Source organism: Lepidochelys kempii, chromosome 12, assembly GCF_965140285.1.
Source record: "Lepidochelys kempii isolate rLepKem1 chromosome 12, rLepKem1.hap1, whole genome shotgun sequence".
Lineage (NCBI taxonomy): Eukaryota > Metazoa > Chordata > Testudines > Cheloniidae > Lepidochelys > Lepidochelys kempii.
The window spans coordinates 2189366-2201485 of record NC_136391.1 but is presented as its reverse complement, the minus strand read 5'-3'; the positions used below and the strand labels follow the sequence as shown (position 1 = coordinate 2201485).

Below are 12120 nucleotides of genomic sequence, written 5' to 3'. Positions count from 1 at the left end.
GCTTCTCACCCCCACCCAGGGTGGTGGGGCTTGGGCTGTGCCTCCCTCCCAGGGTCATGTATCAACTTTGTTGTCAGAAGGGGGTCATGGTGCAGAGAAGTTTGAGAACCCCTGTTCTAGCTCCTTTTCTCTCCCTATACCTTCACTCTCCCAGAAGATGAAGCTTGACAAATTCAAACTGGAAACAAGGTGCACATTTGTAACAGTGGGAGTCATTACTAAGGCTGCGAGTTTGTCACTGAGGTCATGGATTCCGTGACTTCTGCACTGGCCGGTGTGCCTGGCTCAGGGGCAGCTCAGGCAAGCCCCTGCATCAGTCACATGGGCCACTGCTGGGCCACTGCTCTCCCCCCCCCCCCGCAGCAGCAGAGTTTGGGTGTGGGAGGGGGCTGGGGAGCAGGATGGGTGAGGCAGCTCTGGGCAGTGCTTACCTGGGGGGCTCCCCGGAAGTGGCAACATCCCCCTTGCTCAACTGCTAGACAGAGGTGTGACCAGGCAGCTCTGCACACTATCTCCACCCAGAGCGCTGGCTTCACATGGCTGATGGGAGCTGTGGGAGCGATGCCTGCAGGCAGAAGCAGCGCGCAGAGCTGCCGGGCCACGCCTCCGCCTAGCAGCTGAGCAAGGGGGATGTCACTGCTTCCGGGGAGGCCCCCCCCAGGAAAGTGCCGCCCAGAGCCTGCCTCACCTTGTCCCATGCCCCAACCCCCTGCCCCCTCCCATACCCAAACTCTGCTGCTGGAGGGAGGGGGGAGGCATGGAGCCAGGTAGGGAGCTTGCTGGCCCCACCAACACCCACTGCCTCAGCACCAGCGGGGGTCCTGGTCTGTGCGCTGCCTTCTACCCCCACCATAGTACCCAGCTCCTCCCCACCCCCCGCCCATATAGTAAAAGTCATGGACAGGTCACGGGCTGTGAATTTTTGTTTACTGCCTGTGATATTAAAAATACCTGTGACTAAAACGTAGCCTTAGTCATTATCCACTGGAACAATTTACCAGGGGTGTGGGGGATTTGCCATTACTTGAAATCTATCAAGCAAGACTGGATGTCTTGCAAAAAGATCAACCACTAGTTGTTATGCTTGATGCAGGAATTACTGGGTGAAGTTCTCTGGCATTTGTTATACAGGAGGTCAGACTGGATCATCACTGGCAGTTTCAGGATTAAACTGCACTTGACCCACCACCCTGGTTTTCCTCAAGGGCACCCACTTAAAGGTTTCAGTCTTTCTAGCCATCTCCTCTTTCAGGCAGAGACCCCCATCCCTCTCCCTCCAGACTGGGGGTTTAGGCTTGCAGTCCCTCCACTCCTCCCTGGGATTTCCTCAGCAGGTCTGACCGGGGACAAGCAGCGATCACCTGGTAGCTAGTATTGCTGTAGAGTAAAGGGAAGCAAACATGGGACTCCATCCTACCTTCAGCAGAAGGACGTTGCAAAGGCTCAAAGGCCCGGCACTGATTGATGACATCCTGCAGGTGGGAGGGGCAATCTTCCCCAACAGGAGCCTGGTAACGTTGCTCATAAACTTTCTGATAGATCTCTTGGGAAGTACAGCCTAACACAACACACACAAATTGGGAGTCAGGAGGCACCGACTTGTTTTGGATTCCACAAGAAGGTAGCGGAGAGGGAACCTAATTAAAGCATTTAAATAGAGCCTCATGCGGCCTGCCAAGCCCACAGCAGGGAAGAGGCAGGATTGAAATACTCATTATGCTGCGTCTATGAAAAACTCATCTGCTATGAACCCTGCCTTAAGGCCCCAATTCCACAGCACTTAACTTCAATAGTAGCGAAGCACATACCTAAGTGCTTTGTTGAATACAGATGGCATTACTTATTTGCTTACAATTAAGTATGTGTCTTTGTAAGTGCTTTGCTGAATTGGAGCCTAAATTCCAGGAAAGATTCCAGAGTTAAAGCTACTTTGCTACCTGGTCCAAGTGGCTACAGGCATGTTGGACAGTCATTCAGTCATTTCATAGCCCCTCTGGATCTGAAGCTCCTGAGCACTAGGTAGCAATAGGGAACATTTGCCAAGAGGTGCATTTGATCCCAAATATCACCCTGCATCAGCAGAACACATCTGGACTGGACCCTGGGCCTTTACCCAGGTGCTTGCAGTATGACAGAAAACAAGCCCTTGTTGCCCACCTTCAAATGGAATTTTGCCGGTCGCGATCTCCCACAGGACGATCCCAAAGCTGAAAGGACACAAACAGGCCTGCTGAGCATCAAAAAAGCCTCCTCAACCTCCCTCTGATCCCTCCTCCTATGCTCATCAGCTCTGCTGCTTGCTGGATAGTGTTGGAGAAGGAGGGTGAACCACACCCTCAGCCACCTAACAAACACATCATCTCTGAGCACTCCCTCCTTCCCCGTTTAGGAATCAGCATGTCAGGCTGATTTGTGAGCTGCTCTCCCACACAGCAGACTCATCTTCCACTCCGGACCCACCGGGCTGGCTCCTGTGATTATTCCAGAGAGTCCATCTAACTTAATATTGACTTCTGCCTACCTGTGTGCCCAATCCCTTTGGGAAGAGACCTTGCCAAGTGAAATGTCAAAAGCTCTTCCATTTCCTATGTGGTATTAATTTGTACTTTGGTAGCAGCCTCCATCCACAAAGCCCTATACAAACATTAATCAAGCTCTGCCCTCCCTGTAGGGTGTCTAACACTGTTCCCTTTTAACAGAAGGGAAAGCTAATGGAGAGAGAGGTTAAGTTAGTGGTAGAGTCAGGAATAGAACTCAGTCATAGAATCATAGAATATCAGGGTTGGAAGGGACCTCAGGAGGTCATTTAGTCCAACCCCCTGCTCAAAGCAGGACCAACACCAACCAAATCATCCCAGCCAGGGCTTTGTCAAGCCGGGCCTTAAAAACTTCAAAGGAAGGAGATTCCACCACCTCCCTAGGTAACGCATTCCAGTGCTTCACCACCCTCCTAGTCAAAAAGTTTTTCCTAATATCCAACCTAAACCTCCCCCACTGCAACTTGAGACCATTACTCTTCGTTCTGTCATCTGCTAGCACTGAGAACAGACTAGATCCATCCTCTTTGGAACCCCCTTTCAGGTAGTTGAAAGCCGCTACCAAATCCCCCCTCATTCTTCTCTTCTGCAGACTAAACAATCCCAGTTCCCTCAGCCTCTCCTCATAAGAGATGTGTTCCAGTCCCCTAATCATTTTTGCTGCCCTCCGTTTTCCAATTTTTTCACATCCTTCTTGTAGTGTGGGGCCCAAACCTGGCCACAGTACTCCAGATGAGGCCTCACCAATGTCGAATAGAGGGGAGCGATCACATCACTTGATCTGCTGGCAATGCCCCTACTTATACATCCCAAAATGCCATTGGCCTTCTTGGCAACAAGGGCACCCTGTTGACTCATATCCAGCTTCTGGTCCACTGTAACCCCTAGGTCCTTTCTGCAGAACTGCTGCCTAGCCACTCAGTCCCTAGTCTGTAGCAGTGCATGGGATTCTTCCGTCCTAAGTGCAGGACTCTGCACTTGTCCTTGTTGAACCTCATCAGATTTCTTTTGGCCCAATCTTCTAATTTGTCTAGGTCCCTCTGTATCCTATCCCTACCCTCCAACGTATCTACCTCTTTTCCCAGTTTAGTGTCATGTGCAAAGTTGCTGAGAGTGCAATCCACGCCATCCTCCAGATCATTAATGAACATATTGAACAAAACCTGCCCCAGGCCTGACCCTCGGGGCACTCCACTTGATACCGGCTGCCAACTAGACATGGAGCCATTGATCACTACCGGTTGAGCCCGACAATCTAGCCAGCTTTCTAGCCACCTTATAGTCCATTCATCCAGCCCATACTTCTTTAACTTGCTGGCAAGAATACTGTGGGAGACCGTGTCAAAAGCTTTGCTAAAGTCAAGGAAGAACACGTCCACTCCTTTCCCCTCATCCACAGAGCCAGTTATCTTGTGATTCTTGGTTCCCATCATTTTGTGCCAAGCAAGTCACCTACAGAACCTGTCTAAAAATCTGTCTTCTGTAGGAAACTGTCTGCAGCAAGAAGAAAAGGAGTACTTGTGGCACCTTAGAGACTAACCAATTTACGAAAGCTTTTGCTCAAATAAATTGGTTAGTCTCCAAGGTGCCACAAGTACTCCTTTTCTTTTTGCGAATACAGACTAACACAGCTGTTACTCTGAAACCTGTCTGCAGCAGTGCATCCAACCTTTATGTATTATAGTCCAGCATCCCCATACCTGTATATTTCACTGGGCACGTCATACTTGTGGCTCAGGGAAGCTAGGCCCAGGGGAGAGATGTAAGCCGAAGAAGGGACATCTGTCAATTTCTTCTTGCAGCTCCTCTTAATGGATGACTCAGTTTTACTCAATTCAAATCCTGACAGCTGATCAAGGGAAGGAGAGAAAGACAAAGGGAGGAACAGCATGAGCTCCATGCAATCAGGGCCATGCAGCAATGATTACATAACTGGTCCTTAGCTCAAGGTTAATGAGCTGACTTCCTTTGGGTTATATGGTGGTCTTTTCATTGCCAGGGGACCAAGCAGACCACTGCAAGAACATGTTGCAGGGCCCACCTGTTCTGCTGAGTCCTCTGCTTTGTCATGCAGGAGGTCATGGGTTTGATTCCCACTCCTGGGTCTTATAAGTGTAAGGCTGATGTGCTTGACCCCATATTGAGAAGGGAAGAAACAAGGGAGAGGGCGTGTTTCCTGGTGCACCACCATGATCCCCTCTGGCCAACTGATGGAAAGAAGCTGTCTTATCTAATCCTTGTGTGGAGATATGATGGCCACAATATTGGTAAGATTAAAAAGGGGGTAGAAGCAGAGATCCTCAAGGATGCAGATAAATCATAGAAATGTAAGACTGGAAGGGACCTTGACAGATCATCTAATCCAGTGGTTCCCAAACTGAGGTTCGCAAACCCCTGGGGGTTCACAGAATATTACAGGGGATTCGCCAGAAAAATGTCACTCATGGCGGCCAGAGGATCCCGGGCATTGGAGGCAGCAGGTGGGACCTGGTTGCAGGGCAGACGGCCCGAGCCCCAGGGAGAGCGGGGCTGGGCAGTCGGGGCCGGCAGCCTGAGCCCCGGTGGTCAGCGGGACCCGCAGCCCGAGCTCAGTGGAGCTCAGTTGACTGGGGCAGTCAATGCGGTCCAGCAGCAGGAGCCTTGTGGAGTGCAGAGGAAATTTAAACTTAAAGGCCCTGGAAATATTCATTTTTAGGAGGGGGTTCACAAGATTTCACAATTTAGTGAAAGGGGTTCGTGGGCTGTTAAAGTTTGGAAACCACTGGTCTAGTCCAATGGTTTTCAAAGTGGGGTACGCATACTGTCATCAGGGGTACACGAGAAAAATCCTGTAATGGCAGACAGCTCACTCTAATTAGAAAGAATTGGCAATCTAATCATAGGTATATTATGACCCTATCTCAGATGGGGGTATGCAGCAGACTACATTATTTGGAAAGGGGTTCACAGCCTAAAAAGTATGAAAACCACTGATCTCGTCCAATCCCCTGCACTGAGGTAGGACTATCTAGACAATCCCTGTCTGTTAAACCTGTTATGAAGGAGATTCTGTGACCTTCTTAGGTAATTTATTCCCGTGCTTAACTATCCTGACAGGACATTTTTCCTAACGTTCATCTTAAATCTCCTTTGCTGCAATTTAACTTCTGTCCTCAGTGGTTAAGGCGAACAATTTATCACCCTCCTCTTTATAACAACCTTTTATGTACTTGAAGACTGTTGTGTTCCCTCCTCAGTCCTCTCTTCTCCAACAAACCCATTTTGCCCCCCAAATCTTTCCTCATAGGTCATGTTTTCTAGACCTTTAACCATTTTTGTTGCTCTCCTCTGGACCGTCTCCACATCTTTTCCAAAGTGTGATGCCCAAAACTGGACACAATACTCCAGTTGAAGCCTTATCAGTGCTGAGTACAGTGGAAGAATTACTTCTTGTGTCATGCTTACAAGACTCCTACTAATATATTCCAGAATGATGTTTGCTTTTTTTGCAACAGTATCACATTGGTGACTCGTTTAGTTTGTGGTCCACTATAACCCCCAGATCCTTTTCTGTAGCACTCCTTCCTAGGCGATCATTTCCCACTTTGTATTAGTGCAACTGATTATTCCTTCCTTATTGTAGTACTTTGCATTTGTCCTTATTTTATTTCATCCTATTTATTTCACGCCATTTCTCTAGTTTGTCGAGATTATTTTGAATTCTAATCCTGTCCTTCAAAGCACTTGCAACCCTTCCCAGCTTGGTATCGTCCACAAACTTTCTATTTTCTATGCCATTGTCCAAATTGTTTCTGAAGATACTGAATAGAACCAGACCCAGGACAGATCCTTACCAGACCCCACTTGATATAGCCTTCCTGAACCATGGAAAGGGTACATGCTTGGTACCAGGGATGGGGCTCTTAGGATAGGTCTACATTGAAAACATCCCACTGCAGTAAGTCCCAGAGCAAGGCCTACAGACTCGGGCTCACACTACAGCGCTAAAAATAGCCATGTAAATGGTCAGGCTCAGGCTGGAGCTTGGACTCTGAAGCTCATCTCCCTCCTGAAGCTTCAGAGCCTGAGCTCCAGCTGGATCCAGAATGGCTACATGGCTATTTGTAGTGCCATAGTGCGAGCCCAAGTCTGCAGACTTGGGCTCAGAGACTCATTGCCGTGTTTTTTGTATTTTTTAAAGTGAAGACATACCCCGAGGTGGGTACTGTGTGTTTTAAGATCCCATGTTGTTATGACAATACTCTGTCATTCCTCAATTCTGCTTCTCCTCTTCTTCATGCCGTTCATCCTCACCTTGCTTGTGGCAGCTTGTCTTTAATCAGCCACTATCCCTGCATGAAGGGCTGATGGAAACATTTTCACTGAGGCTCATATTTGCAAACCTGGGGGCTTAAAGCTAGACACCCACATCCATATTTAGGTAGCTACATAAGTGTGGGGCTGGGGCCATCCTTTTGTTCTGTGTTTGTATAGCACCTAGCATGAGGGGTCCTGATCCACAAGGAGGGCTCCTATGCGCTACAGTAATAACAAATAATAAATAACAACGTAGCCGGCTTTTCAGAGATGATGTTCATCCAATATTCCCATTAAAGTCAAGAGGGAATTCCCCGTCAGAGTCTGCAGTGCAGCAGTGCATTTTCAATATAAAAAGCAGCTGCGTGTTAAAAATTTTGGGACTGTGTAGAACAGCCTGAAGTTAACATCTAAATAAACACACAGACTCCTGTGCTGCTCATACTGTCCTGGGAGGAGGGCTGGAAAGGGGAAGAGGTTTTAAGGGGGGTGGGGAGGAAGACTGTGTAATGGTAGGGGTTTTGGCCATATAATTCAGGTGTCCCAGCTGCATAGTAAATTAGCACTGAAAGAATAGATGCTTGAGGTGTTACTCCGGAGGCCATGGCGTCCTGGGAGGCAGGGAGGGAAGGTGAGATGGAATAGATACCCACAAAAGCTTTCAAACCTCTCAAAAAGTCTTCTCACAAGACAGCTCTTACCTTCACACAGTAACCTTTAGCAACCAAAAACTTGGTACTATTGATGCATCCATGCAATTTAGACTTCTCCCCCGTCTGGTGCAACCTACGGCCAGTCAGAACCAAGAGCAGAAAGCATTAGTAATGGATCCATTGCCACCTTCCCTCTCTCTGCTCCCACCCAGAACAGCGACAAGGACGGACCTTTGGATACTACTGAGCATTCAGAAGCCACCCCTAGTGTGCCCAGTTATTCTGGGACAACAGCCACAAATCAGACCTTTCCAATGGCTACAAGATAATCATTTTTTGCCTGTAAAGTGGCAAGCCAGTGAATGCCATTGTCAGAGCCGCCTAGGAACAGTAGGCAGTAACCAGTCTGTTACTGGGTGGTAGTCCTAATGATTTAGTGATGTTCTATAAGGTACTTCTGGAAACAGCAGCACCAGGTATCTCAGGAGAAAGGCTCTTTCTACCAGGCTTCAGGCCAGATTTGCAAGCCAAGGGCATCTGAGAATCTGGGCACTTTCTTATCTAAACCCAGCCTCCCATCAGTTTTCCCACTGCCTGTTTCGATATCATGGGATTTGTGGATGGTGAGGGTGACTTTAACCACGGTACCTACAACCCATCCACCCTTGCTCTTCTATAGACGAGACCAATTCAGGCATATAGTGGGACATCAGAAAATGAATTCATTTGTCTTCAGTCATGCTTGGTACCTTGTCACAGACCTAGATGCCATGCCATGCTTCCGTTTCCCCTTTTTATCATATAAATAAATCCGTCTTTGCCTCTCCCTTATTCAGGGGAATCTTCGTTTACCCACAACCATTGAGCCTACATCAGAGAATAGTCCAAAGCTTTGTTTCTTCCTTACCAGAGTCTCTTGCCTCTTCTGACCACGCATTTGCCAGAAGTCCCTCTTGTCTCTCAGACTCCACTGCTCTGGTCCTGCCCATGCTGGGGTTTAGTCTCTGGTTTAGCTACTCTTCCTCAGAGCACTAACTTTTCAGTAACTAGCCTCACTCTAGGGCAGTGGCTCTCAAACTTTTTCACTGGTGACCCCTTTCACATAGCAAGTCTCTGAGTGTGATCCCCCTTATAAATTAAAAACACTTTTTTATATATTTAACACCATTATAAATGCTGAAGGCAAAGCGGGGTTTGGGGTGGAGGTTGACAGCTCATGACCCCCCATGTAATAACCTCACAACCCCCTGAGGGGTCCCCAACCCCCAGTCTGAGAACCCCTGCTCTAGGGGGTCTCTTTCCTTCTACAGCCTACCCTTCAGCCGTCCTACTCCCTTCCCAGAGCTAGGCACAGACTGTCAGGGACAGATTCCTTTCCCACTGGCACTTTCCTTTTTATACTATCATAGCCTCCTCCTAATTCAGCTGTTTCAATTCTAATTAACTAAAGGGCACTCCCATGAGCATCTGATTGCTCCCAGGTGCAACCCATCGGGTCATCATGGGTCAGCTGGGCTCTAATTCTTCTAAAGGGCCACTGGCCCCATGACATACCTGTATAGGCCTCTGGCCGCATCCAGCGCCATCCGAATGCGAGTCTCCCAGGGGAGCTGGGGTTTCCTTGTCAGCACGTCCCGCAGGGTCCCCTTTTCACAGTATTCCATGACAATGGAGAAACAAGGACTTGAACCTGATCAAAACAGAAGCCCAGTGAATGGTGACCTGAGCTGAGGCAACTCACGTGTTTACTTCATTCTCCATTGGAAATGCAGAATCCTGATTAATGCAACTTTAACTCTGCACAGTTCAAATCAAGCATTGTCAGGAGATTCAGGAGTGACAGTTCTTAAGGCCCTTTGATGTGCCCACGTTGTGGGCAATAAAAAATATAGGAATGGCCATACTGGTCAGATTAATGGTCCATCTTGCTCAGCATGCTGTCTTCCAACAGTGGCCAATGCCAGGTGCTTCAGAGGGAATGAGCAAAACAGACAATCACCAAGTGATCCATCCTCTGTTGTCCACTCCCAAGAGACCAGACCTGACTTCTGCAACCCATGCAATCCCTGGAGTTGCTCAGATGTAACTGGGAAGAATTTTTTGTAAGGTTTACACATGGCCACCTGATGAGCAGTCAGAAATGCCCCAGGTAGCCAACGAAGGGATTTAATATTGCTATCGCTAAAAAGCCTCCACAAATTATTGATTGCACAGGCCGGGCTGACAGGAGGGGGAAAAAGAGAGCACGATTGTTTCGAAAACCCGAGCTTGGGGGGCCTCCAAAACATTTGTAACATCTGTGTAAAAATAAAGTGAAATGGGAGAGGGTGGGACCCCAGTAAACATGATGTGTCAGGGCCTGAGGGCATGTGCAAAAACCCGAAAGCACACCTTTTTAATCTCTTATGCTGCCATTTAATTCCCCGTCCCCAATTTATCAAGGGCCCGATTCTGCCACCCTCCATTCACTCCGCACAGTCCACACAGGCTGAGCTTCCCCCTTAATTTACCGATTAGCCATATTTACCTGGGGCTAGACCTGCCTTATAGCTGTGAGTAGGGGTGGTACGGAGCTGCACTGACCCAGTGGGAGCACAAGGAGGCATTGTGCTCAGGGAAGCAGTGCCTCCTGAACTTCCCACCAGGCAGGGAAAGAACACCCATTGTGCCACTCCTTGGGAGGGTATGATCCCTTCCATGGCTAGCCAGCTTCATGGACTGGTGCAGGGGGATAAGAGTGAAACTATTGGGCTGCCTCCTCCCTCCCCCTTGTGGGGTGGCTTGAGCCCCAGAGGGAGCTGGCAGGGAGCAGCCCCTGTGCTCAGTAGAGCTCAGAGACTGCAGCTGTGGCTGGCCCAAGAGGAGAGAGCACTGGGGTGAAGGTGCGTAGTGACCATGGACCAGAACTGAGGTCAGTACTTGGCTGCTGGAGTTTGCTTCACCACCATGGCTGCCACCCCCACTGTTTCCTGGGCTCTGGAGCCTTTGTCAGCCTGATCCTGAGCGATGTCCTGCCCAGACGGGCCAGAGAGAGGGACCCAGACGACGTCGCCCCCCTACTGGCTCCAGCTGAATCCCAGCCACACCCGGGGTGACACAGGATCAGATTGTAACAACAACAACTCCAGCCCATTGCAGGTAACTGCTTCTCTTTTTCCCCAGCACGAGAGTTATTACCACCTTTGATACCTTCTAAGGGACTGTCAGACACTTGGCTTTGCCTTCTCACTCCAGCTAAAGGGAAAGGGAACAAAGGATGTTGTTACAACAGAACCCTTATTTAATGCTTTTCCAAGGCTTCAACTGCTTTTCCTTCTTTTCTGTATCGTTAAGAAAAAAGGTTCAAGGGAATTTTAAAGGTGTGTTTGCCATGGTATTAAGCGGGCTGAGGTCTCTGTATCCCAACCTTGTCTAACCTTGTTTAATGCTGGACAGTGACTGGGTTATGTTTGGCCCATATATTCCATCTATATTCCATCTATATTCATACAACTTTATTGGGTCAAATGCTAAATGACATTTAGTATAAATAAGAATGCTAAAGCAGCTTTTATTTGAGGTGAAAGTGCACTGCTATGGGCCATGCACTCACCCTGGGCTTGGTCCCCCGCAGTGTCCACTTTCCCTTGGAATGCTTTTGGTCACAAGGAATGAATGGAAATGCATGAAAGAGTAATTGATGATGAACCTTTAATTATATTTAGCAAAATACTATATTATATATAATTTTACGTAGCCTTATTCCGTTAAATGGAGGTCTGTTTCCAACTCCTTCTCCCATTGGCCTCTCACATGTCCTGCTTAGAATGAGGGCATCTGCTTGTGGATCTCAACAGGTTTTGCCAGAAAATGTACATCTCAGACGGGAATCTTCTACTATGTCCTCAGATCAAGAAACTGAATTATTGGTCCATGATGAGCTACAGCTGACATGCTGGAATCTCTGACTGGACAACAGTGTCCCCTGTGGCAGAGTAGGTGATTCAGTGAGCCCCACAAAACTTAATACTAACTATGCAGAGAGAAGTGTGTGGGTGTGGGGGTGTGGTATCTCTCTTGTACCACCAATGACATTTGGAGTTGTATCCTGCTCTCTTCCTGGCATTGGCCATCTAGAGAAGGGGAAGTGAAAGATTCCAAGTCTGAAGTACAACTCAGAGAGAGAAAAGACCAAACTTGCCACACTGCATGTAAAAGAGCTCCAAGTTACATCTTATCATCAATAAAGCCACTGGTAAAAATCAACTTTGTTCCAAACTAAGACCAATCACATGAGCTAAAGAGTTTGAGAAGGAAAAGGTGCGAAAACCATTGTGGAGCAATTCAGAGAGGCTTGAATCACTTCAACACCCTTTAGAGTGTGTGCGTCTCTCTTTGCAGATCACTTAACTGTCCCCCAAAGTAGACACTACATTCCTAAGGCTGTTATTTAAACAGTAAGAGATCTCCAAACCAGGGTTGTTCTAAAGCCGCTACAAGTGTGGGACTCTATCAATCATCCTGTGTCTGTGCCAGGCTGTCAGAAAGATGCAGGCAAATGTGTTAAAATGGGGAGGAGAAATAAACTAGATCAGGCGTTCTCAAACTTCATTGCACTGCAACCCCCTTCTGACAACAAAGTTACTACATGACCC

The 12120-nt window shown here is 48.2% G+C and overlaps 1 protein-coding gene across 4 annotated transcripts in view; it reads right to left on the bottom strand.

The window, feature by feature from the left end:
- MLKL (mixed lineage kinase domain like pseudokinase) overlaps nucleotides 1–12120 on the bottom strand; it is a 28264-nt gene that overhangs the window by 4846 nt on the left and 11298 nt on the right. Inside the window, exons 6-11 of one of the 4 annotated variants that reach the window (XM_078848066.1) lie at nucleotides 10667–10720; nucleotides 9041–9176; nucleotides 7535–7619; nucleotides 4238–4386; nucleotides 2158–2207; nucleotides 1418–1558 (exon numbers count right to left, since the gene is read on the bottom strand). In XM_078848066.1, coding sequence (XP_078704192.1) covers nucleotides 1418–1558; nucleotides 2158–2207; nucleotides 4238–4386; nucleotides 7535–7619; nucleotides 9041–9176; nucleotides 10667–10720 — 615 coding nt within the window. The remainder of the gene's footprint in view (nucleotides 1–1417; nucleotides 1559–2157; nucleotides 2208–4237; nucleotides 4387–7534; nucleotides 7620–9040; nucleotides 9177–10666; nucleotides 10721–12120) is intronic. The other 3 variants (XM_073307093.1, XM_073307094.1, XM_078848067.1) reach the window with 3 other exon arrangements.